General features: G+C 43.0%; 2 protein-coding genes across 4 annotated transcripts; both read left to right on the top strand.

Moving 5' to 3' along the window:
* Positions 1 to 342: 342 nt before the first annotated feature.
* On the top strand, positions 343 to 10,618 carry LOC135534460 (uncharacterized). 3 transcript variants are annotated; one of them, XM_064961449.1, is made up of 13 exons: positions 343 to 500; positions 1,173 to 1,301; positions 1,869 to 2,000; positions 5,923 to 6,048; positions 6,242 to 6,373; positions 6,821 to 6,904; positions 7,803 to 7,952; positions 8,323 to 8,368; positions 8,452 to 8,503; positions 8,599 to 8,728; positions 9,009 to 9,197; positions 9,480 to 9,652; positions 9,754 to 10,618. In XM_064961449.1, the coding sequence occupies exons 1-13, from the start codon at positions 492 to 494 to the stop codon at positions 10,013 to 10,015; spliced, it is 1,614 nt and encodes a 537-aa protein (XP_064817521.1). In that variant the 5' UTR covers positions 343 to 491; the 3' UTR covers positions 10,016 to 10,618. The 3 variants fall into 3 exon arrangements, with proteins under 3 accessions (XP_064817521.1, XP_064817526.1, XP_064817529.1); XM_064961454.1 differs by lacking the exon at positions 343 to 500 and having other exon boundaries at positions 1,213 to 1,301; positions 1,509 to 2,000; XM_064961457.1 differs by lacking the exons at positions 343 to 500; positions 1,173 to 1,301; positions 1,869 to 2,000 and adding an exon at positions 2,007 to 3,821.
* A 3,674-nt stretch (positions 10,619 to 14,292) lies between these two features.
* Positions 14,293 to 19,516, top strand: atf4a (activating transcription factor 4a). Its single transcript, XM_064961526.1, has 3 exons — positions 14,293 to 14,459; positions 16,407 to 16,934; positions 17,618 to 19,516. Exons 2-3 carry the CDS (start codon positions 16,553 to 16,555, stop codon positions 18,616 to 18,618), a joined length of 1,383 nt encoding a protein of 460 aa, XP_064817598.1. The 5' UTR covers positions 14,293 to 14,459; positions 16,407 to 16,552; the 3' UTR covers positions 18,619 to 19,516.
* Positions 19,517 to 21,420: the final 1,904 nt, after the last annotated feature.

Below are 21,420 nucleotides of genomic sequence, written 5' to 3'. Positions count from 1 at the left end.
ATTAAAAGAGAATAGATGTAGTCATGTTCATTTCACTGAATCTCTCAATGGGCCTTGTAAAAGTGTACCGTATAACTGCACCGGGGATTACAGTTATCTGGCGGTGTTTCCCAACCCTGGTCCTCCAGTACCACCAACAATACAGTTTATAGCCCTGGACAAACACACTCACTCAACTCATTGAGGGCCTGATGATTAGTTGAAACAGGTGTGCGTGTCCAGGGTTACAAGAAAAATGTGTACTATTGGGGCTACTCCAGGACCAGGGTTGGGGAAACGCTGCATAACTGACTCTGTAGGCCCCGTTGCATGGTGTTATCAAGTTGATGCAGAAAAACCTGCTTTTCTAGGCACTGCCCTCCGAATAGTAGATTGATGCACACAAAGAAGTCTCTCCTATTGTGAGTGGAGAAAGGAGAGGAAGTGTATGAGGTAAACCGTGGGACAAGACGAATATCCAGAGACGTTCAGGGGAAACTGGTATATCTGAGATGGCAAAGGTAAGGAACTTTTTCATTTACCTGTGGAGCTTTATGACTGAAGTGCAATTGATAAGCTTATAATTTTCAGTCGGATCTAACATTGTGCAGCAACAGTGTTTGACAGATGTTTGTAGTTATCTTTTGTGTCACCATAAATGCATTTTGTTTTTCACACAATCTAAATGTAAAAAGTCAGACTGAAAGTGAAAGGGGTGGAATGGCCAGGCGCAGTGTCAACAGCTGAAATGTCTCGTCCAACTGGATAGACAAGGCAATTACATCCAGGGTTCCTTTACCACTGCAAAAACAAACATATTTAGGCAGATTTAGAACTATTGCATTGATAACATTTTACTTAAGATAAATGATGCATTTATGGTAGATGTGTTTTGGGGCTATCGTGATGGAACATTCCTACTGGGAGTTAGGTGCTCAGTTGGTCTTTGCTGGTGGGAGAGCAGGCTGGGCAGGTAACAGGTTGGGTAGAGTACAGTCATACCTGAGTTTTCTTAAAGGCCAAGAGTTGTTGCCTGGCTAGTATACAGAGATTATTTTGATTTATTAAAGTATTTATGCCAACGTCCTGTTATTTTCTGTACCAGGTTTATTGGTCTCCTCCTCACTGTCCGATCAGCTGCTTCTATTTCACACCCACCCATACATTCTCAACCCCCCCTCCTCCACCCACAGCCTCCACCTCTGGTGACCTACCCCAGGAACATCTGTATGGGCAAGCCTGAGGAAGGTGATCCCCAGAGGATATGGAGCTATGGTCCCTCTCCCTCAGACCCATCTGTCCAAGGGCTTGGTGAAGGCAGAGTAAGAGACTGTCAACCATTGACAACATGAGCCCTGGTCAAAAGAAGTGCACTATGTAGGGAATAGGAGCCATTTGGGACCCTATTCCCTATATAGTGCACTACTTTTGACACTGCTATTGACTTGCATTCCTTACTATTTGAACTGCAGTTTTAACTATGGTATAACTCACCTGACTTCATCCTCTTGGCCCCCTGGGGAGTGTAGGACATCCACCATGGCTCTCCACCGAAGTCTTCTCTGAGACACCTATGGTTTGAAATATAAATGGACTCAAATGTATTTATATTAGAACTGCAGTGGTATACCATGATGTACAGTATATAACTATAGTGTGGAACTGTTATTGTATATGTGAATTCTTAGAACCCAGGAACCGCCCAGAAGCTGACCCCTGTGGCCCAGAATAAGGGATAGTTGAGAGTCCTCCACAAGAAGGTGGTTGTGACCCTCAGGATGGAGTGTCTGAAGGCATCTCACCTGATGCAGCAACATGCATTCTTCTCTTTTACTTTGCTCTCATACAGTATGAATCTTAACACCCACCCATACATTCTTCACCCACAGCCTCCACCTCCAGTGCCCCACCCCAGGAAAATCAATATGAGCAAGCCTGAGGAGAGTAAGCCCCAGAGGAGATGGAGCTATGGTCCCTCCTCTCCCTCACACACATCCGGTCCAGGGGTTGATAGAGGCAGAGTAAGAGACTGTCCATAAATCAATGAATTGGAATCAACCATTGACAACCAGTCAGGTCACCCGTGATACAAGTCAGTATTCAATGTCCATCTATGTCTGAGGATGTTGGGAAATGAAGTGGAACCTGGCCACTAGGGGCAACAGTGAGCGCTGTTACCTTCGAGAAGGTTTCAGTTTTACTCGGGCGTTGGGGATGGCGTAAGCATCTGCCCCTGATGCCAAAGGCTTCATGTTAGAATCCAACAATAAAGTTGTTTTCTGTATTTTAGTTTTAAGCCATAACCATTTGGAGTGAATGCCTAACCTTAAACAATTCAGAAGTTGATGTTTTGAGAAACATGGATGAACATCTAATTCTGACGTGAGAGCTGGTAGACGTGTGAAATGCCTTTCTTGAAGGTCTAACCCCCAACAATTCAGAAGTCAATAACAATGTAATACTACAAAATAACGTAGAACAAAAAATATAGCATACTATATACAGGCGACTTTCTCTGTAAGCAGCGAAGCAAGAGAACTTCACTGAACTTTCTGTTTTCCCCGTTAACACTAAAAACCTTTCTTTCTACTGTTTGAATTGTGATTGAATCAACACTATTAGCCACTTTCAATGCAGCGTACCGAAACAAAACGAACCACGCAAGAGTAAATGGCTTGTTTTGAGGAACATGTAGCGACACGTGTTCAAAATTAGCAAAGGATAATTGGTTATGAGCCCAGTTCTAGGTAATTTGTAGTCAGCAATGGGGGAGTGATTGCTTCCTACAAGAGCACAAAACGCATTTCTGGACATCTTTGAAAAGCTTTTTTAGATTTAATTTTTTTGCTTAAATGGGTAGTGTTGTATTTTGACACAGGCATGAATAAGCTAAGTAGACAATAGGCAGAGAGTAGCATCAGTGAGTATGTCTGGTCTGCTGAGTGCAGAACACTGAGGCTGTACCCACTTAAAACTAAAGTGGTCAAGTAGGCTACTGTGACTATTTCATTATAATGAAGGCTTACTAGAGGGGCTTACAATCAAAAACAATGAAGACGATGTATCCCATTACATTTTAACATGGAAATAGCTGTTCTATCATTCAGCCTACAGTAGCAGCTAATGTGTGGTGTTCAATGTGGGCCTACATTCCATGAGACTTTTGAAAAAAAAAATGCAGGGCTTGACATTAACCTGTTTATCCACTTGTCCTTCAGACAAGGTGACTGAAAATGTTCTGGTGTTTGATAGAAGAAGCCACTTTACAAAATAAAATGCATTGTCACTATATGTAGCTCTCGCTTTGATTTCAAGCACATCTACTCATGACTGCTCATGCTGTCAACACAGTTCAGTTCAAAGTGAATGGCACAGATCTATATATGGCAATGAATCTGTTTGCATATAGGCCTACTGCAGCTCTGATCTGGTTATTTCGCACGGGTCTGTGTAGAGTATGGGTCGTGCCTGTCAATGCTATAGAATTCTACTTTGATGCGTTCTGCCTACAACAATCTCTTGCATAGATTGTTTTTTATTTCGATATGTTAAATTGAAAGTGGCTAATATCGTGTTGATTTGATCACAACTCCCACAGTAAATGGGAAATGTGGATATGTAACACTAAGGGGGAAAACTCGAAAAATTGAGTGATGTTCAATCTCATGCTTCTCTGTGTGCACTGATATATCTTCTGTGCTGCAGTCCCGGGGGAGCTGCGAGCAAGCGCAGGCATGCAGCTCAGAGGGAACATTGGTTCTGAATACAAAGCATTATGTTTGGGGCAAATCCAACACCACATCACTTCATATTTTCAAGCATGGTGGCTGCATCATTTATGGGTATGCATGTCATCGGCAAAGACTAGGGATTTCTTAAAATAAATAGAATTGAGCTAATAACAGGCAAAATTTTAGAGGAAAACCTTGTTCAGTCTGCTTTTCAACAGAGACAAATTCACCTTTTTGAGCAGGACAATAACCTAAAACGCAAGGCCAAATATACACTGGAGTTGCTTACCAAGACAACTTTGAATGTTTCTCAGTGGCCTACTGTAGTTGACAGGTTTTACTTCAATTGGCTTAAATCTATGGCAAGACTTGAAAATGGCTAGGGGTGTGAATACTTTCTGAACGCACTGTGTACAAAACATTATGAACATCTGCTCTTTCCACTACATACACTATCCAGGTTAAAGCTATGATTCCTTATTGATGTAACTTGTTAAATCCACTTCAAACAGTGAAGGGGGGGGGGGGTCAGGTTAAATAAGATTGTTTTAAATGTCTTGAGACATGGATTGTGTACAGTCGTGGCCAAAAGTTTTGAGAATGACACAAATTCTCATTTTCACAGTCTGCTGCCTCAGTTTGTATGATGGCAATTTGCATATACTCCAGAATGTTATGAAGCGTGATTGGATGAATTGCAAAGTCCCTCTTTGCCATGCAAATGAACTGCCGTCATCATTGCTTTGCACAAAAAGGGCTTCACAGGCAAGGATATTGCAACCAGTAAGATTGCACCTAAATCAAACATTTATCGGATCATCAAGAACTTCAAGGAGAGCGGTTCAATTGTTGTGATGAAGGCTTCAAGGCGCCCAAGAATGTCCAGCAAGCGCCTGGACAGTCTCCTAAAGTTGATTCAGCTGTGGGATCAGGGCACCACCAGTACAGAGCTTGCTCAGGAATGGCAGCAGGCAGGTGTGAGTGAATCTGCACGCACAGTGAGGCAAATACTTTTGGAGAATGGCCTGGCATCAAGAAGTGCAGCAAATAAGCCACTTCTTTCTGGGACAGACTGATATTCTGCCAAAGGTGCAGGGATTGGACTGCTGAGGACTGGGCTAAAGTCATTTTCTCTGATGAATCCCCTTTCCGATTGTTTGGGACATCTGGAAAAAAGCTTGTTCGGAGAAGACAAGGTGAGCGCTACCATCAGTCCTGTGTCATGCCAACAGTAAAACATCCTGAGACCATTCATGTGTGGGGTTGCTTCTCAGCCAAGAGTGGGCTCATTTACAATTGTGCCTAAGAACACAGCCATGAATAAAAAATGGTACCAACACATCCCTGAGAGCAACTTCTCCCAACCATCCAGGAACAGTTTGGTGACCATGCCTTTTCCAGTATGATGTAGCACCTTGCCATAAGGCAAAAGTGATAACTAAGTGGCTCGGGGAACAAAATATTGATAATTTGGGTCCATGGCCAGGAAAATCCCATTGAAAACTTGTGGTCAATACTCAAGAGGTGGGTGGACAAACAAAAGCCCACAAATTCTGACACTCCAAGCATTGCTTATGCCAGAATGGGCTGCCATCAGTCCGGATGTGGCCCAGAAGTTAATTGACAGCATGCCAGGGCGGATTGCAGAGGTCTTGAAAAAGAAGGGTCAACACTGCAAATATTGACTCTTTGCATCAACCTTATGTAATTGTCAATAAAAGCCTTTGACACTTATGAAATGCTTGTAATTATACTTCAGTATTCCGTTTTAACATCTGCCAAAAATATCTAAAGACACTAAAGCGGCAAACTTTGAAAATGTTATTTGTCATTCTCAAACCGTTTGGCCACGACTGTATACGTCCCATTCAGAGGGTGAATGGGCTTAACTTTTGTCAAGTGCCTTTTGAAAGGGGTATGGTAGCAGGTGCCAGGTGCACTGGTTTATGTCAAGAACTACAACGCTGCTGGGTTTTTCAAGATCAACCGTTTCCTGTGTGTATATCAATGGCCCACCACCCAAGGACATCCAGCCAACTTGACACAACTGGGGAGGCAGCGGAGTCTAGATGAATTGAGGCTGTTCTGAGGGCAAAAGGGGTGAGGTGGGGGTACTCAGTCTAGGAAGATGTTCTTAATGTTTTGTACCTTGTGTGTGTGTGTGTATATAACTATGGTGTGACACTTTTATTTTTTGTAACTGACATCTTAGAAGCCAGGCACCGCCCAGAAACAGCCCCCTGTGACCCAGAATAAGTGGTTGGTGGGAAGGAATCCTCCACAAGAAGGCGGTTGTGACCCTCCGGATGGGGGGAGCGTGTCTGAATTCATTAAGAAGGTATCTCATCTGGTGCAGCAACACTTCTCTTTCATATACAGTGAGAGTGAATCCTAACTTCCACTTATGTTGCATTTTCTCTGTCTCCCACTGACATTTAACGAACAACTAAGTGGAAATTCGTCTTGAGCGGAAGTTAGTGCACTTTGACGTAAATTTTGTCTCTGACTATGACTTGAATGTTATTTTTCAGTTTGAAGCTAAAGAGGACCAGAACAAGCAGCTGGTGGTGCGTTGTCCTGTTGGTCCGCCTGCCGTCATCTACAGGGAGGACTCCGTTCCCCCTCTCTACGAAAAGGTTTTGGCGACGCAGGAAACTTGTGCGGTGAGACAGAGAGAACAGATGTTTAACACTAAGCTTAAATCAAATACTTGTGTATTGGTCGCGTACACAGTTTAGAAGATGTTGTAACGTGTGCGGAGAAATGCTTATGTTACTAGCTCCTAACAATGGAGTATAATTCCAAACAAATAAGGATTGTCTCAACAAATCCAATTAACAACCCAAATAACACTGGGACGTTAATCCAAATGCAATCTATGTATGTATACCGGGATAACTTCCACGATATATTAAGAATGACAGAGTACAGCAGTAGATATATTACAGTGAGCTATGTCAAGAATCCAGTATAGAATACATATGTGGTGTGTATAAAGGTTGTAACTACAATGTACAGTAGTAGAAATATTAGAATCAGCTATACGGAGAATACAGTATTTAATCATAACACTAATGCTTGGTTTTCCGAGCTGTACATTGTTCTTCCAGTTTGGGTCGCCTGCCTTTGTTGACAGAGAAGAATCCAATGACTATATCTATGAAGAGGTTTTTGCTACGCATGAAACTCGTACGGTATGACAACTGAAGGGATCAGTCAGCCAGCTTCAAATACTGTTTTTACGTTTTTCACATTATACTTCAAGGGCCGGCTTCCTGGACTTGGGGTTGGATGTAACAGTAAACAAAAATCTGGGACACTCAAATTAGTATGAAATGTATTGATTTGTGGATGGCCGTCATTCACTTCGTATGTTATGAATTACAATATGTTACAAATTGCAATACATATATGTAAGATTCCAATTTGTGGTGGCTGACGTTGGCTAGGTGGCTAATGCTAACGTTAGCAAGATGGCTAGGTGGCTAATGCGAATGTTAGCTAGATGTCTGTTTGCTAGGCTAGAGGTAAAGGTTGGCTAACTAGTTGCAAAGTAGCAAGTAGTTGCAAAGTTGTCCATGAGGCGATTTGAACATGCACATGTTGGGTTGCTCAACATTCACCTTATACGCCAACCCATCCATCGTCCTTTAGATTTTGCCTTAAGTAACCTTCTGTCTTATGTCACCATACCAAACATTACATATCATATACATTTGAGTGCCACTGATTTTCGTTTACTATGTTACGTCTATTCTGAGACCAGCCTGATATCCCAGACCCAGATTAAGCCTAGTCCATGATTTTTAAAAATTTGTTTAAATAATGCTTTTTAAAAATGTAGCATACGCTCTTGTCCAGAGCAACTTTTTTTTGTTCTTCATTGGAATCAAACCCACACCCCTATTGTTGCAAGCACCATGCTCTTCCAACTGTGCCACACGGGACCATTCTCTATGTAGATTCTCTTTTGAAAGAGTTTTTAATAGGACGAGGCTTGATCTTAATCTGGCAAACCGGCCCGACGTGTCATACTTTACAGGTCAAACAAAGTGTCCTGAAAAAAAGTTTATTGTATTTCTATTGTTTTAGGTAACAGTTCAACAACGGATATGTGCAACCTATGTTAACTGTGGAAGGCCACCTCCTCCGTTGCCGTTAAAGCAGTCACTCCCTCTGAAAGGCAGAATCAAAACACTCTCAAAAAGCAGCATTAGTGAAGAGGAAAAAGATAACATCAAGGTATGACCGAGAACCTGCTCCGTGATGATTCCCCTGGGTATAGATCTAGGATCAGCTTCCACTTCCCCAGTCCTAACAGTAACAATTAGGGGGGGAAATATGCTAAACTGATCCACGATCAGAATTGACTGGAAATTTCACCATACACTGTAAAACCCTAAGTGGTCAAAAGACAGGAATGAAACCACAACCACTCGCGGCTGTTGGGCCTATGTATAACCATGAACAGCTCCACTAAGCTGTCAGGCATCAACACATTGTGTATTATATTATTTACATACAGAACCTCCCAAAGAATCATCACTAATGACAGTTTGACCACAACCATTTGTCATTCTCATTTCACCCTTTCATTTAATTCTTCCATCAGGATGCAGATCGTCTGATGGAATGGTGGGAGAAGGTGAAAAGTGAACGTGAGCATCACAGCTTCAAAATGTACTTTATAATTTCCAGCATAGTTTAGGTGCAACTTTAATATTTTCCTCTGCCTTTTTAGCATGGAAAGATCTGTCTAAAGACCCTAAACTGGCCAAGAAGGGAGAGGCAAAGTAAGTTATTTAGTTTAGACCCAGCTAACAAAATTGTGTAAATTTGAATATTCTGTCACTAACCACCCTCCATACTGATGACCTTCTATTTCTAGACTGTTCAAAGAGAAAGCCCAGCGGTTCCAGAATGCATTGCAGTTGTACAGCCTCCTCCTGACTAAGCATGGGGAGACCCTAAAGAACCACATCATTGACCTCATCAGCATCGCAGACAACTTAGACAAGGTAGGAGTACTATAGACTACTGTACAGGCAACGTAGACAGGGTAGGAGCATGATGACCTACTGTACAGACTACTTAGACAAGGTAGCACTTAAGTCTAGTGTACAGACAACTTAAACAAGGTAGGAACACTATAGAATACTACTGTATACGCTTGTAATGCCTTTGATTTTTAATGTAAGCCTGTAACTAACATCAATTACCCCCAAGCAGATTTAAATACAATTCTACAATTCCATTAGAGTTCATTCCATTCAAATCAACAATTTAATTCTATCCAAGGTTTCCAAGGGAACCAAGATTGCTGGCATCACCGGGGGCGCCACGGGGGCGGTTGGAGGGGTGGCGGCTGCAGCAGGGGTGATCCTCGCCCCCTTCACCCTAGGGGCATCACTGGCCTTGACAGTGGTCGGTGTCGGTGTAGCTGCAGCTGGAGGGGTCACAGGGGCCTCTGCAGTTATTGCTAACAAAGTGAGCTGTTAGAATCCAAACACAATGAAACTATATTTATAGAGCATTTGCAGGATGATGGCACACTTAATATATTAATATGGTTCATGCTTGATTGGACAGATGCCAGGAATTTAACTTGGCCTAGGAACCAAGTTAGTTTCCCATGAAACTCACTCAGATAAATTCACTAAGTGTTCCCTTCGGAACTTAGATACTTAAACGAATGTTGAGAAGTACTGTGCATAACATCACTGTCCAACTCCTCTTCATTCCAGAAAGTAAATTCTTCATCTCTCTTAGGTGAGCAGTGCACAGGACAGGAAGAAGATTGAGTTGATCCTCCAGGACTACCTGGTCCTGATGGGTGACATTGAAGCCTGCTTGAGGTTCATCAACGTGGGCATGGAGCACCTGAGGAAGCACAACCTCTCAACCCTCCAGGAGGTCGACACAGAGGCCGTCAGAGTGGTCAGGTATGATCTTAATAATATACTGCATTCACTCTTGTCTGGAAATATATTATCTTTATTTTTTTTTATATATTTGCATGTTTTTAAAACTTAACCTAAACCAGGGTGGCCATAGTGACAGGAGTGGGTAGCTCCAGTGCCATAGATGCCAGCAGTAAGGCATCGGGGATGCTCCAAGGCTTTGCTCTGGGCATGGATATCTATTTTACCCAGAAGGAGGATGGCAAAGGTGGCCCGAAGCTGAGGAAGGGATTGGAGTCCAAGTTTGGGAGAAAGATACGCGAAGTGGCTCAGCAGCTGAATGAAGGGCTGGATGAAGTGATCAAGGTCAAATATGAGCTAGTTGAAAATAATCTCATCCTATGAAGAAAGGGAAAGTGGATACCTAGTCAGCTGCTCAACTGAAATGTCTTCCGCATTTAACCCAACCCCTCTGCCTTAATCGACAGCCCTACACACACAAAAATGTGGTTTCCTCAAGGCTTCTTTGGGAAGGGTGATGGTTCCAGTGATATTTAAGATGTTGGTGGCAGCTCATTGGACTTGATGTTATGCGATTACATGATTAAGGTCAGTGTCTTGTGAATTGAGACTGGTTGACAGTCAGTAGTTCTCAATTCTCTCCTCAGGGACCCTGAGCAGTTCCAGTGCTAGCATACTTGATTCTGTTAATAGACACAATAGTAAAAACCGATGGAATTTTAAAAATATAACATTGCTATTAAACCAGAATAAATAACCTTTTGAGATCATTCTCCATGAAGTTTCTATAAATGACCATAAGGGTTGTAACCATAACGGAACCCTTTGTCTAAAACTTTTTTGAAATTGTTATTCATAGAACATTTTGGTATGTTGTCTACCAGGTTTCAGTTCACTACCAGGTTTCAGAATCACTGCAACATTTTCCATTGTCAAATCTATTGTCATATAAACCAATGTTGTGAATAAATAAATAATTAGAAGACATAGATTTAGTCATGTTCCTTTTTTTCCAAATTTCAATTAATCTCTCAATGGACCTTGTAGGACTGTATATTATAACTGATAATGTACTCTCCGGTGCAATGATCAGGGCCGGCCCTCCCTCTAGGCAAAATTATGCCCGGCACTTGATTTTTGGGGAGGCATTTTGACAATTGGTTGCCGCCCTCTGGCGCCCCTGATCGGTCACTACACCACCCGCGGCACCCCAGCCACCAGCTCATAGCGTTGCTGCTGTTCCCGCCCCCACTCCATTCCTGCTTCTCCCGAATCCCACTATCCTTGGTGGTGATGTGTTTATGGGATTATCCAATTGTGAAAATTTTATAAAAATGAATCTGCCAATTAAATGTTTGTTTTAAAATATATTTGTGTGTGACACGATTAGTGATTAAGGCAGTAGCCTACCATGTTTGTAGCTAGCTAACAGTGGATATAATTTTAGCTAAACGTAATCTATAGAGAGTTGAAACAATTTGCTTACCACGTCTAAAACCGACAACTATGAGAAAAGAGGCACAATCTCTGAACCAATGAAATTTGCTGGTGCATTGTATCAGCATGCAGCAATGTCCATCAGCCGGTGTGGAGAATGACAAGCCTACGAGAACGACGAGCCCCGGTTCGCTGATTCTAGCAGCAAAGAGGGTAAACTGGAGGAGTCCCAAGCCATGCACTTCCACCGATGATGACAGCTCTCTGGGCTGGTCAAGAACAGGTGCTCGCACCAGGCCAAGCCACACCTCCAAACAATGCAGCCAAGACCCTATCTTGGACCCAGACTCAGATTCTTCGCTCCCCGTCCCCGATGACAGTTGTGGTACTACTGCTAAATCCGACTCCGAGCCATAGAGGCCAGAATAAGGCATCGGGGGTGCTCCCAGGCTTCGCTCTGGGCATGGATATCTACTTCACGAAGCAAGAGGATGCTCCCAGGCTTCGCTCTGGGCATGGATATCTACTTCACGAAGCAAGAGGATGCTCCCAGGCTTCGCTCTGGGCATGGATATCTACTTCACGAAGCAAGAGGATGCTCCCAGGCTTCGCTCTGGGCATGGATATCTACTTCACGAAGCAAGAGGATGCTCCCAGGCTTCGCTCTGGGCATGGATATCTACTTCACGAAGCAAGAGGATGCTCCAAGGCTTCGCTCTGGGCATGGATATCTACTTCACGAAGCAAGAGGATGGTCCAAGGCTTCGCTCTGGGCATGGATATCTACTTCACGAAGCAAGAGGATGGTCCAAAGTTGAAGAAAGGACTGAAGTAGAAGTTTGGGGAAAAAGAAACGCAAAGTGTCTCAGCAGCTGAATGAAGGGCTGGATGAAGTGTTCGAGGCCAAAGACGAGCTAGCGGAAAAGAATCTCTTCCTCTGAGGTGGAGGAGACGGTGAAAGAGCATGAGAAGGCCAAATCAATGTTTATTTGTAAGGTGAAAATAATATAGGGTGTAAACTGTACAGTGAAATTCTTACTTGGAAGCTCTCCTCAACATTCCAGTAACGTTACACTTTGTCAAAAATATTAGCAATAAAAAAGTCATACAAAATATGTAGGAGAATAAACAATTTTTTGTTATATTTTATTCTGATCTGTTCTATTCTGTCCTATGTTTTATTCTATTAATAGTTGAGATGGTCTGTGAATAAGAAGGCATGAGGTTGTTAATCATGATTTGTCAGGACTCTTGACAGCTGCTTTTCCAGATGTCGATATTTTTACTAATAACTTCAACAAATGCGCCACTCGATTGACTCAACCTCCAAATATGTAATAAACAAATAACCTTGAATTCATTATATTTACATCTCTATCAACAAAATTGAGACAATATTTTTGCTCAATAAACTATATTTTTTCAAATCATCTTTCTAAAGAACCATTTCTATATTGTCACGTATACCAAACATTAGGAACACATTCCTAATATTGAGTTGCACCCCCCAGAACAGCCTCAATTCGTTGGGGAATGGACTCTACGAGGTGTTGAAAGAGTTCCACAGGGATGCTGGCCCATGTTGACTCCAATGTTTCTCACGGTTGTGTCAAGTTGACTGGATGTCCTTTGGGTGGTGGACCATTTACATTTAAGTCATTTGGCAGACGCTCTTATCCAGAGCGACTTACAAATTGGTGAATTCACCTTATGACATCCAGTGGAACAGCCACTTTACAATAGTGCATCTAAATCATTTAAGGGGGGGTGAGAAGGATTACTTTATCCTATCCTAGGTATTCCTTAAAGAGGTGGGGTTTCAGGTGTCTCCGGAAGATGGTGATTGACTCCGCTGTCCTGGCGTCGTGAGGGAGTTTGTTCCACCATTGGGGGGCCAGAGCAGCGAACAGTTTTGACTGGGCTGAGCGGGAACTGTACTTCCTCAGTGGTAGGGAGGCGAGCAGGCCAGAGGTGGATGAACGCAGTGCCCTTGTTTGGGTGTAGGGCCTGATCAGACCATTCCTGATACACATGGGAAACTGTTGAGCGTGAAAAACCCAGCAGTGTTGCAGTTCTTGACACAAACCAGTGTGCCTGTCTTGCCCATTCCCCCTCTGAATGGTATACATACACAATCCATGTCTCAAGGCTTAAAAATCCATCTTTATTCTGTCTCCTCCCCTTCATCTACACTGAAGTGAATTTAACAAGTGACATCAATAAGGGATCATGGCTCTCACCTGGATTTACCTAGTCAGTCTGTCATGGAAATAACAGGTGTTTTTAATGTTTTGTATACTCAGTGTATATCTGTACTATACATGTGTTGTTAAAAATGGCAAATAAATTGACATTTTTATTTTTACAACCCACTAGACCCTGACTTTGAATACCACTGGTCAAATGGAACAGTAACATTGTCTGTTTCTCAAATGGCACCATATAGGGTTGTGGTCAAAAGTAGTGCACTACATGGGGAATAGGGTACTAGTTTGATGTACCATAGACAATGGAGAACTCAGTGACCTCCACTACTTCTTTATTTGGCTTTTCAACCACCAGGTGGAGAGATTGGACATGTGTTCAATTGTAATAATGAGTTGTCATCAGAATATAACTAAACCATATCTGTTTATAAAATTGAAATTAAGTTACCACAATTTTCGTTTTAATCTGTTGATTAGTTACCGTTGATTAGTCTTCAGTTAAGTTAATAAAGACACTCGAATCATTGAGGACAAATAATCTTTGGAAAAGAGACTCCTCTAGAAATTCAACGTGCCCTTTTCTACCATAGGTAATGGGTGTATTAAGGCTGAAAAACAATTATTTTATCACTTTAGACAGTTTATAATACATTTTGATCGATCTTAGATGGACTTTTATCTAACTTTGTGAAGTAGTCTACTCTAAACATTGCAGTCCTTCGTTTTGTGGTCAACAAGTTTCACGTAATCAAACGTAATACACTGGCCTTTTTAGATTGGAAATACAAGTTACCTATGTAAACATTAATTTCCTCTTCAATCTTAATTCAATGTATACATGTTAATTTGACCTACATTTCGTCGGTCACACCATGGCCCTGGACCTATTTATTTCCAACGAGCGGAATAACGATCTAAACCAATCAGAGGCAGTAACGGGATCGGAGTGATACACCACAGCGCTGTTTGACGGAAGGATACACTTGGGTGTGATGCGGGACTATAAATAATCATGTGACCTCGTTCGACCGTTGTTTCTCTGTGACATTCAACATTATTTCGTAGCATTCCGAGCGCTCAGTTCTCCTTCGCAAAATGGCAGTTTAACGTGCAGCGGCTTATCCAGCAGCGGCAACAACCCGGCAGTGCAACGGTCAAGCACTGGCTTTTTTACGCAAAATGGCGTAAGTAAAAATTATACGAATTTCTTATCAGAAAATGCTAAGTCAGTCACATGTCAACTGTCGGACAGGTGTGGCTGGCAAGCAGGCTTGGGAAGTTGTTGTTAGCGTCCTAGCTAGCTAACTCTACAATACAATAGCTTATACTGTTTGCTATCTTTACTTCAGATATTTGATATGTCAGACTGTCAGCTAGATTTGGGCTGTCTTTGGCACCTACCCAGCGATGGAAATAGTTACTCGTATCAACTGTCTGCCTGAAATAACCAACGTTAGACAGCATATGCTAACGTTATTCAGTGTCGGCGTTTCAGTGCCTTTCAACACAGTGACAATAAAACCACGTGGATCCCTTGCCATCTACAGTGGGCCATTTTTAAACCGATATATACTTCATAACTAATCAACTACCCCCTTCTCATATTGAATAACAATCTTGTTATGATTTTTAACTAACGTTATTAAACCCAGGCTCATAAATGGATGACGTTACTATGCCAGACATGGCAACGTGGCACTTTCAAAATGGCGTACTTGTGTCCTCTCGCTTTCTACTTTCCTTTCATGACCAGATGGTTGTTGTGAAAATGGCGGTAACCTCACCCTCCCCTTTCCGTTTCCATAGTGAGTCAGCGAGGAGGCGGTGTTACCGGTCACATCATGACCAAATTAGGCAACGTTATCCCGTGGCGGTGGGCGGGGAGTTTACCAGCACTGGCGGAATTTCCACTGAAGTATTAGACCAGAATATCTCGTACTATTTTGTGAAATACATTAATGCGTTTTAGGAGATATTAAGTCAAAGTTATTGACTCGACTTGTTCCTTCAGCACTTAGTTGAACAAATGACCTAAAATTTACCAGGAAACGACCGAATGTTACTGTTGACTAGGTCACTAGGACATAACTTCAGATACCACAGGTTTTACAAGATATCTCTAGCAGACTGTTCATGTGTATTTCCCAGACGCATACTTCCTCTTAAAATACTTCCTCCTAACACTGGGGCATTTGTTTATTTGTCCCTACCTCGGTGGGTGGGAGGAGTTTGAACCGGTGCATTCATGGAGCCAGATGCCCTGCTCAGTCCAACTGAAGCCAGCTCAAAACAGTGACATAAATAAGCATGTGGGGTGATGTGTAGGATTCTGTGTTTTCACTTTTGATAAATGGTGCATCTGCCTTCAAAGTGAAAACGAGTTAAATATTTATTATATGGAGAAGCGATGTATGTTTCTGGAAGACACACCATGCTGCCTTTGTTGACAACATGACAGCGGTGCAGATTATAGTTTGATTTGTCATGGGCGTTCGCCCGACGTGAAGGACTATTCCCCGGTTCAACCCAGGCGTAATAGAACTTCCTCGATGGGTGTTACAATGAGGGTAGTCGGTGAGTAGCACCATTTAACTGACACCATATATTGATATGATTACCTATCCCTCAAAACAATGACATGTGGCGAAGAGATTCTTGAAGAACGATCTGACCTTAAAGGCCATGTACTCTTTTATCTCCACCCCTCAGATCCTGGTTCCTCTCTAGGTTTCTTCCTAGGTTCCTTCCTTTCTAGGGAGTTTATCCTAGCCACCGTGCTTCTATATCTGCATTGTTTGGGGTTTTAGGCTGGGTTTCTGTGTAAGCACTTTGTGACATCTGCTGATTTAAGAAAAGAAATAGGCTTTATAAATACATTTTTATTGATTGTTTTCCTTTTTATGTAGCCTAGCTATGATGGTACTAAGGCCCTGTCATACATGACATCTCACCCCTATCCCACCTTCTCTCCTACAGTATGTGTATGTCTACCGGAGAGAATGGGATATGCAAAATACATTTCTGTTGCTCATGTAGTAAATGGACCGATAAGGTAATGTTCTCTCCTCTGTGGAACTACTTGTCATACTGCAATTTGTAACCCCCCCCATCTCTCTCCTTTCTGCTTCCAGTTCTCTCAAACCAACCACCCTCAGCTCTGCTGTTGTCTACCACAGCACGATATCACCGTTCCCCCTAACGACGACAACGTCCGAAGACTCTCTGTTATCCCGTTATAGTAGCCTGTTACTGTTGACAGCCACCAGAAGAAGCAGTCATGTCCCTGTTGACTTCCCAACTGGTCTTGGAGGACGTTGGGGCCCTGTTACTGGACAACTGGTTTCTGACGGCTGACCCCATGGGGCCCCGTCTGGACCAAGATGAAGAGGATGATCTACCCCCTTCTCTCTCCTCCTTCTCTTCTTCTCTCTCTCTCTCCAATTCTTCTGCCTCTTCTCTCTCTCCCTCCTCTTTGTTTAGTTTGTCTCCTTCCCCCTCACATCTCTCGTCCTCCGACTCCCTGCCTCCATCCCCTCGTCCCCCGTTCCTGGGGAGCAGCAAGGTCGGGTCCGGGGTAGAGGACCACCTGATGCCGTTGACTCCGTGGCTGGACTCTAGCGAGCTGCTCCATGCCCACATGGGAACAAACGACTGCAGAGGTGAGAACACAGCTGAAAAGAAAACCACAACAAAAACGCACAGCTCAAGTGTTGCAAAAGACATACAAACTCCTCCTTTGTTTGCTGACTAACCCTATACGTGGTTCCATCTGTGGTGTAATCACATCTATTAGGCTTAAACCTATCATTTTAAGCAATCCCCCACCTACGCTCTCCCCTGGGCTCGGTTTGTCATAAACAGTTGCCCGATACCAACGTGTATGGTAATCATTAATGATAGAGGTCGTTAGTAACTACCGGTATTACCCGTTTGCACATCCACACGTGATGACAAGCCACCCATCACCTGAACAAACTGGTTTGTACCAGATTTCCTGGTTATTACAGTAAAACAAGACTAGTGTCAGCGGTGCTTTTCCTCCTGTTGAACAGACTGGAAACATTTTGGCAAACAATGTGGTTTTATAGTAGGGATCCAGTATCAGCAACTTCCACGTCCCTTCAAATCATGATTAGACTGGAATATTGTCTTTCAGAGACTGTTTTTGTTTGGGAAAGGACTTGTTTCAGAGGACTTTTTTAAATTTTTTATATAGATAATACATATATATATTTTTTTTCCCGTTATCGCTGTACAATAATTATTAAAATTGTCATGTCATGAACATTGAGTATAATATGTTGTATATTTAGATGGAATTTACTTATTGCTTCTTCCCCAGATGATGCATTTTCGGGCATGGACTGGATGGCTGAGAAGATAGACCTGAGTGACTTTGACCTGGACTCTCTGATTGGCTCCTGTTGTTCTGACGCCCCGCCCAGTTCCCCCGAGGAGCTCCTGGCCTCCCTGGAGACCCGCATGGACCTAGACCTGATGGACCCCTTCACCGCCCCAATCCCTGCCCCACACGAGGTGCTCTCCCTGGGCATCCCTCTGGCCGACCTCCCCTCCCTGGAGCTCCCTGAAGAAGAGGTAGGGGATGAGGTCAGAGGTCCTGTGGTGACGGTTCAGGATCAAGAGGTCGTGGTGAAGTCTGAGCCACAGTCTCCAGCACCCCTCTCCATGGGGTATACCCTCGAGCTGGGGAGCGAAGTGGACGTTGATGTCTTGGAAGTCAAGACCACCCACACTCCAACTACCATCATCTCTGAGCACAGCGACAGCCTCCAGACCACCGCCCCTATCGTCCTCTCCCTCCTGCCCTCAGGCCACTTCGTGGTGGTCCTCTCCCCTAAAGAGGAGCCAACCATCCTCCCCACATCAACCCTCTCAGCCTCCAGTAGCTGTGATGACCAGTCTGATGACAGCGACTCCGGCATCGACTCTGTATCCGGCTCCCCTCCTCACCACCCATCTCCCTCTCCTTCTCCCTCCATAGCCGGGTCCTCCAGGACCAAACCTTACTCCAAACCTGAACCTGAGACTACATCCCCCACAACCCTCAGCGGCAAGGTCAAATCAGTATCCGGGGCGCCCAAGGTCGTGGAAAAGAAGCTCAAGAAGATGGCGCAGAACAAGACGGCAGCGACACGTTACCGACAGAAGAAGAAGAGTGAACAGGAAGTGCTGAGTGTGGAGTGTTCCGAGCTGGAGCAGAGGAACCGTGAGCTGGCAGAGAAGGCTGACGGCATCAGCAGAGAGATCCAGTACCTCCGAGATCTGATGGAGGAGGTCCGCTCAGCGAAGAACAGGAAGAAGACCACTGTTAGTGTGGCGTAGTCAGTGGAAATTATGGATAGAGGGAAGGCAAGAAAGGGGAATGCATAGAATGAGATCCAGTACCTTGTGGAGGAGGGGCTACGTCCTGGTTATCCACCCTTCTATCAAAGTGTACGTTTGCATACTTGCTGTCTATGGTGGGAAGTGTGCATTTGCATACTTTGGGAAAAGATTAGAGAATGGAGAAGGCAGTCTGGTAATGGCTAGAAAGATGATAGAAAAGTTGATGAGATTATTATCAGGGGGAGAAGATGCAGGGCTGATTTTAGTCAGGCGGAGCATTAGTCATGCTGGTCTGTTCTGTATGAGCCCTATTACAGTGTTACACTGGTATACATACACATTATCATACACACACACACAAGTGTTGTATGGTATTGTCTTGACTAGGCCATGGCTACTGAGTAGGTAGGAAAATGTAGAATTATGACAAAGACAAATTAGTATGGCCACACTTACCAAGATCCAACCCATAACCTTCCCCAAAAATACTCCAGTTTCAAAGACCAGTTACAACCCCCGCCCCCCCAACTGTCACCCTACTGTTACTCTTACCCCACTCATCCCTTACCTTCCCCCATTTTTCTCGTTACCCCACCTACTCTTTGACATCCTCTATGCAGCTTTAGTCCAGAACAGGGCCTCACCCTGTGGCAGATTTTTAATTGTTACACTGAATTCCCTCTGTCACAATGTTATGTTTGGTATGTATATATCTTCACCTGAACTCTACTCTGGCTTCATCAGGGTTTTATTTAACGCTGGATAGTAGGAAACTATCCATCTACTAGACTGTCCTAGACCTAGTTGGCAACTCTAGTGTAGCTTTTAGCTACATGTTTGGCTTGTATAAATGCTTTGCTATTGTTTACTATTAAAGCTCCTTATTGAATCTCAATTGATCTGTTATCTTTTATTTGGATGAAGAAGTACATGTTAACTATTAGTGGCAAATCTAAATGCCATGACAAATGCACATGAAATTGATATGCAAGTTTAGTAAAGCACTAGTCGTGTACACATACGACTGATACCATGTAAACATTGAATCAATTTGATGAAGAGTACTCTGGTATTTTAAGCCTATGCAACTGGAATGGCAGGTGATACTGGTCCTGGGAAAAAATATCCATGAAGCATACGAGTAGGAGTGCTGATCTAGGATCATGTCTCGTGTCCATATAATCTTGATCTGAAATATTAACCGTCCTAGATCAGCACTCCCTACTTTGAAGTTTACTGCCACACTCGAGCGCCAACCTAAGCTTTGTGAATATCGTCTATTTTAAGCATCTTGGAGTAGGAGTGCTCATTTGAGTTCAGTTTCCATTTAAAATCACAATGAATAAGAGGACTGATCCGAGATTGGCTTTCGATACATACGGCCCCAGGTATACCTGATTTACATGATTGAGCAAACAGGAAATGGCTGGGTAGTTGGTAGTGCAAACATCCATGCTATAACTAGTACAGCTATACAACTTGTCATTGTGCAATAGCTAATGCAGGGGTTGGCAAGTACACTACTACACGTTTGAGCTTTTAGAGTGATTAGCTTATATTTTGTTTTTAAATGTTATTTAATTATTAAACAAGCAATTTATCCTTTATTAAACCATAACATATAAGGATATATAGGCAGGGATTGTTAACTGGTGGCCCTCACATTTTTTTCAGAATACATTTTTAGCATTAAAAATTGGGGCATAAAGTAATCAAATCACTAGGAATTCACCTCAAAATGTTATTTAGGAAATCTATTCCCCAGTATTTCCACTCATAAATAGAGACGTGATCTTGTAAGCAAAGGTTTTAAATGATTGTTTCCATCAAATACAATATCTGTTTGGGCTTCCGTCAATTTTCAGAGTACAAATGATGAATAATGATGTTCCGGTGCCCTGACCATCCACCAAATAAGTTGTCCTGTGGCTGAGTCTAGTTGATCCCTGGTCTATAGAATCCATATAATATCAGTGTTTGTCATTGTGCTTAAGGGTTAGCCTGTACACCTTGCTTATACTGTGTCATTAGCTGTTTTACAATAACATTTGTTTAAAAAATAAATATGTCCTTAATTAAACAAGTTAAAGACTAATCTTCTGAAAATAAGCCTTGGTGCGAGTTGAGCTATTTCAGAAAGTGTTATAAAACAGGTTTGAACCGGCCAACATTCGGCACATTTTCGTGCCATTGGCTGAAGGAACAAAACCCAAAATGCAGAAGTGAGACAGAGAAAGGTGTGTGAGTGAGAAAGAGACTGAGTGGGGGGAGGATAGAGAGAAGAATGAAGCACAGCTGTGAAAACGTCTCACAGGAAAGAATCTCTTGTCTATCTCCCCCATTTGTTTTATCTGAAACCAGACAGACTGAGGGGAAACATTTGTCTCTTTCTCTCTCTCTGTGTGTGTGTGTGTGTGTGTGGCAAAACGTTGTGGGTTGTCAGCATGTGTCAGTGAGTGAGGAAGAGAAAAAGTGTTGTGTGTGAGTATGTGCAATGAAAATAGTGTGAGGTCATTAGACTGAATATTTGTGTGTGTCTATATGTAAGACTAGTGCACGTGTATGAGTGTCTGTCCAGGTGTACAAACGTTTGTGTGAAAGAGTTCAGTGGGTTGAAAGAAACATGGCAGACAGATGTGTACATTTAGCTTGGGCAGTAAAACATCACAGGTTGATTTATTTAACCTTTATTTACAACCATGTAAGCCGGGAGAACAGACACACACACAAGTCCACAGTAGTGAGGCCTTCCACTCCTGCACAGGCCCTGATAAGAACCGCCCTGATAGAGAGAGAGAA

This window comes from Oncorhynchus masou, chromosome 5 (assembly GCF_036934945.1).
Source record: "Oncorhynchus masou masou isolate Uvic2021 chromosome 5, UVic_Omas_1.1, whole genome shotgun sequence".
Classification (NCBI taxonomy): domain Eukaryota; kingdom Metazoa; phylum Chordata; class Actinopteri; order Salmoniformes; family Salmonidae; genus Oncorhynchus; species Oncorhynchus masou.
Note: the sequence above shows the minus strand (reverse complement) of the source record. Positions and strands in the feature narration are given on the sequence as shown.

Coding starts and splice junctions, on each gene's coding strand:
- LOC135534460 (XM_064961449.1), top strand. Junction 1,302..1,868: donor AAGGGCTTGGTGAAGGCAGA/GTAAGAGACTGT, acceptor CTTCACCCACAG/CCTCCACCTCCAGTGCCCCA. Junction 9,198..9,479: donor CTGCAGTTATTGCTAACAAA/GTGAGCTGTTAG, acceptor CATCTCTCTTAG/GTGAGCAGTGCACAGGACAG.
- atf4a (XM_064961526.1), top strand. CDS start 16,553: ATGTCCCTGTTGACTTCCCAACTGGTCTTGGAGGACGTTGGGGCCCTG. Junction 16,935..17,617: donor GGGAACAAACGACTGCAGAG/GTGAGAACACAG, acceptor CTTCTTCCCCAG/ATGATGCATTTTCGGGCATG.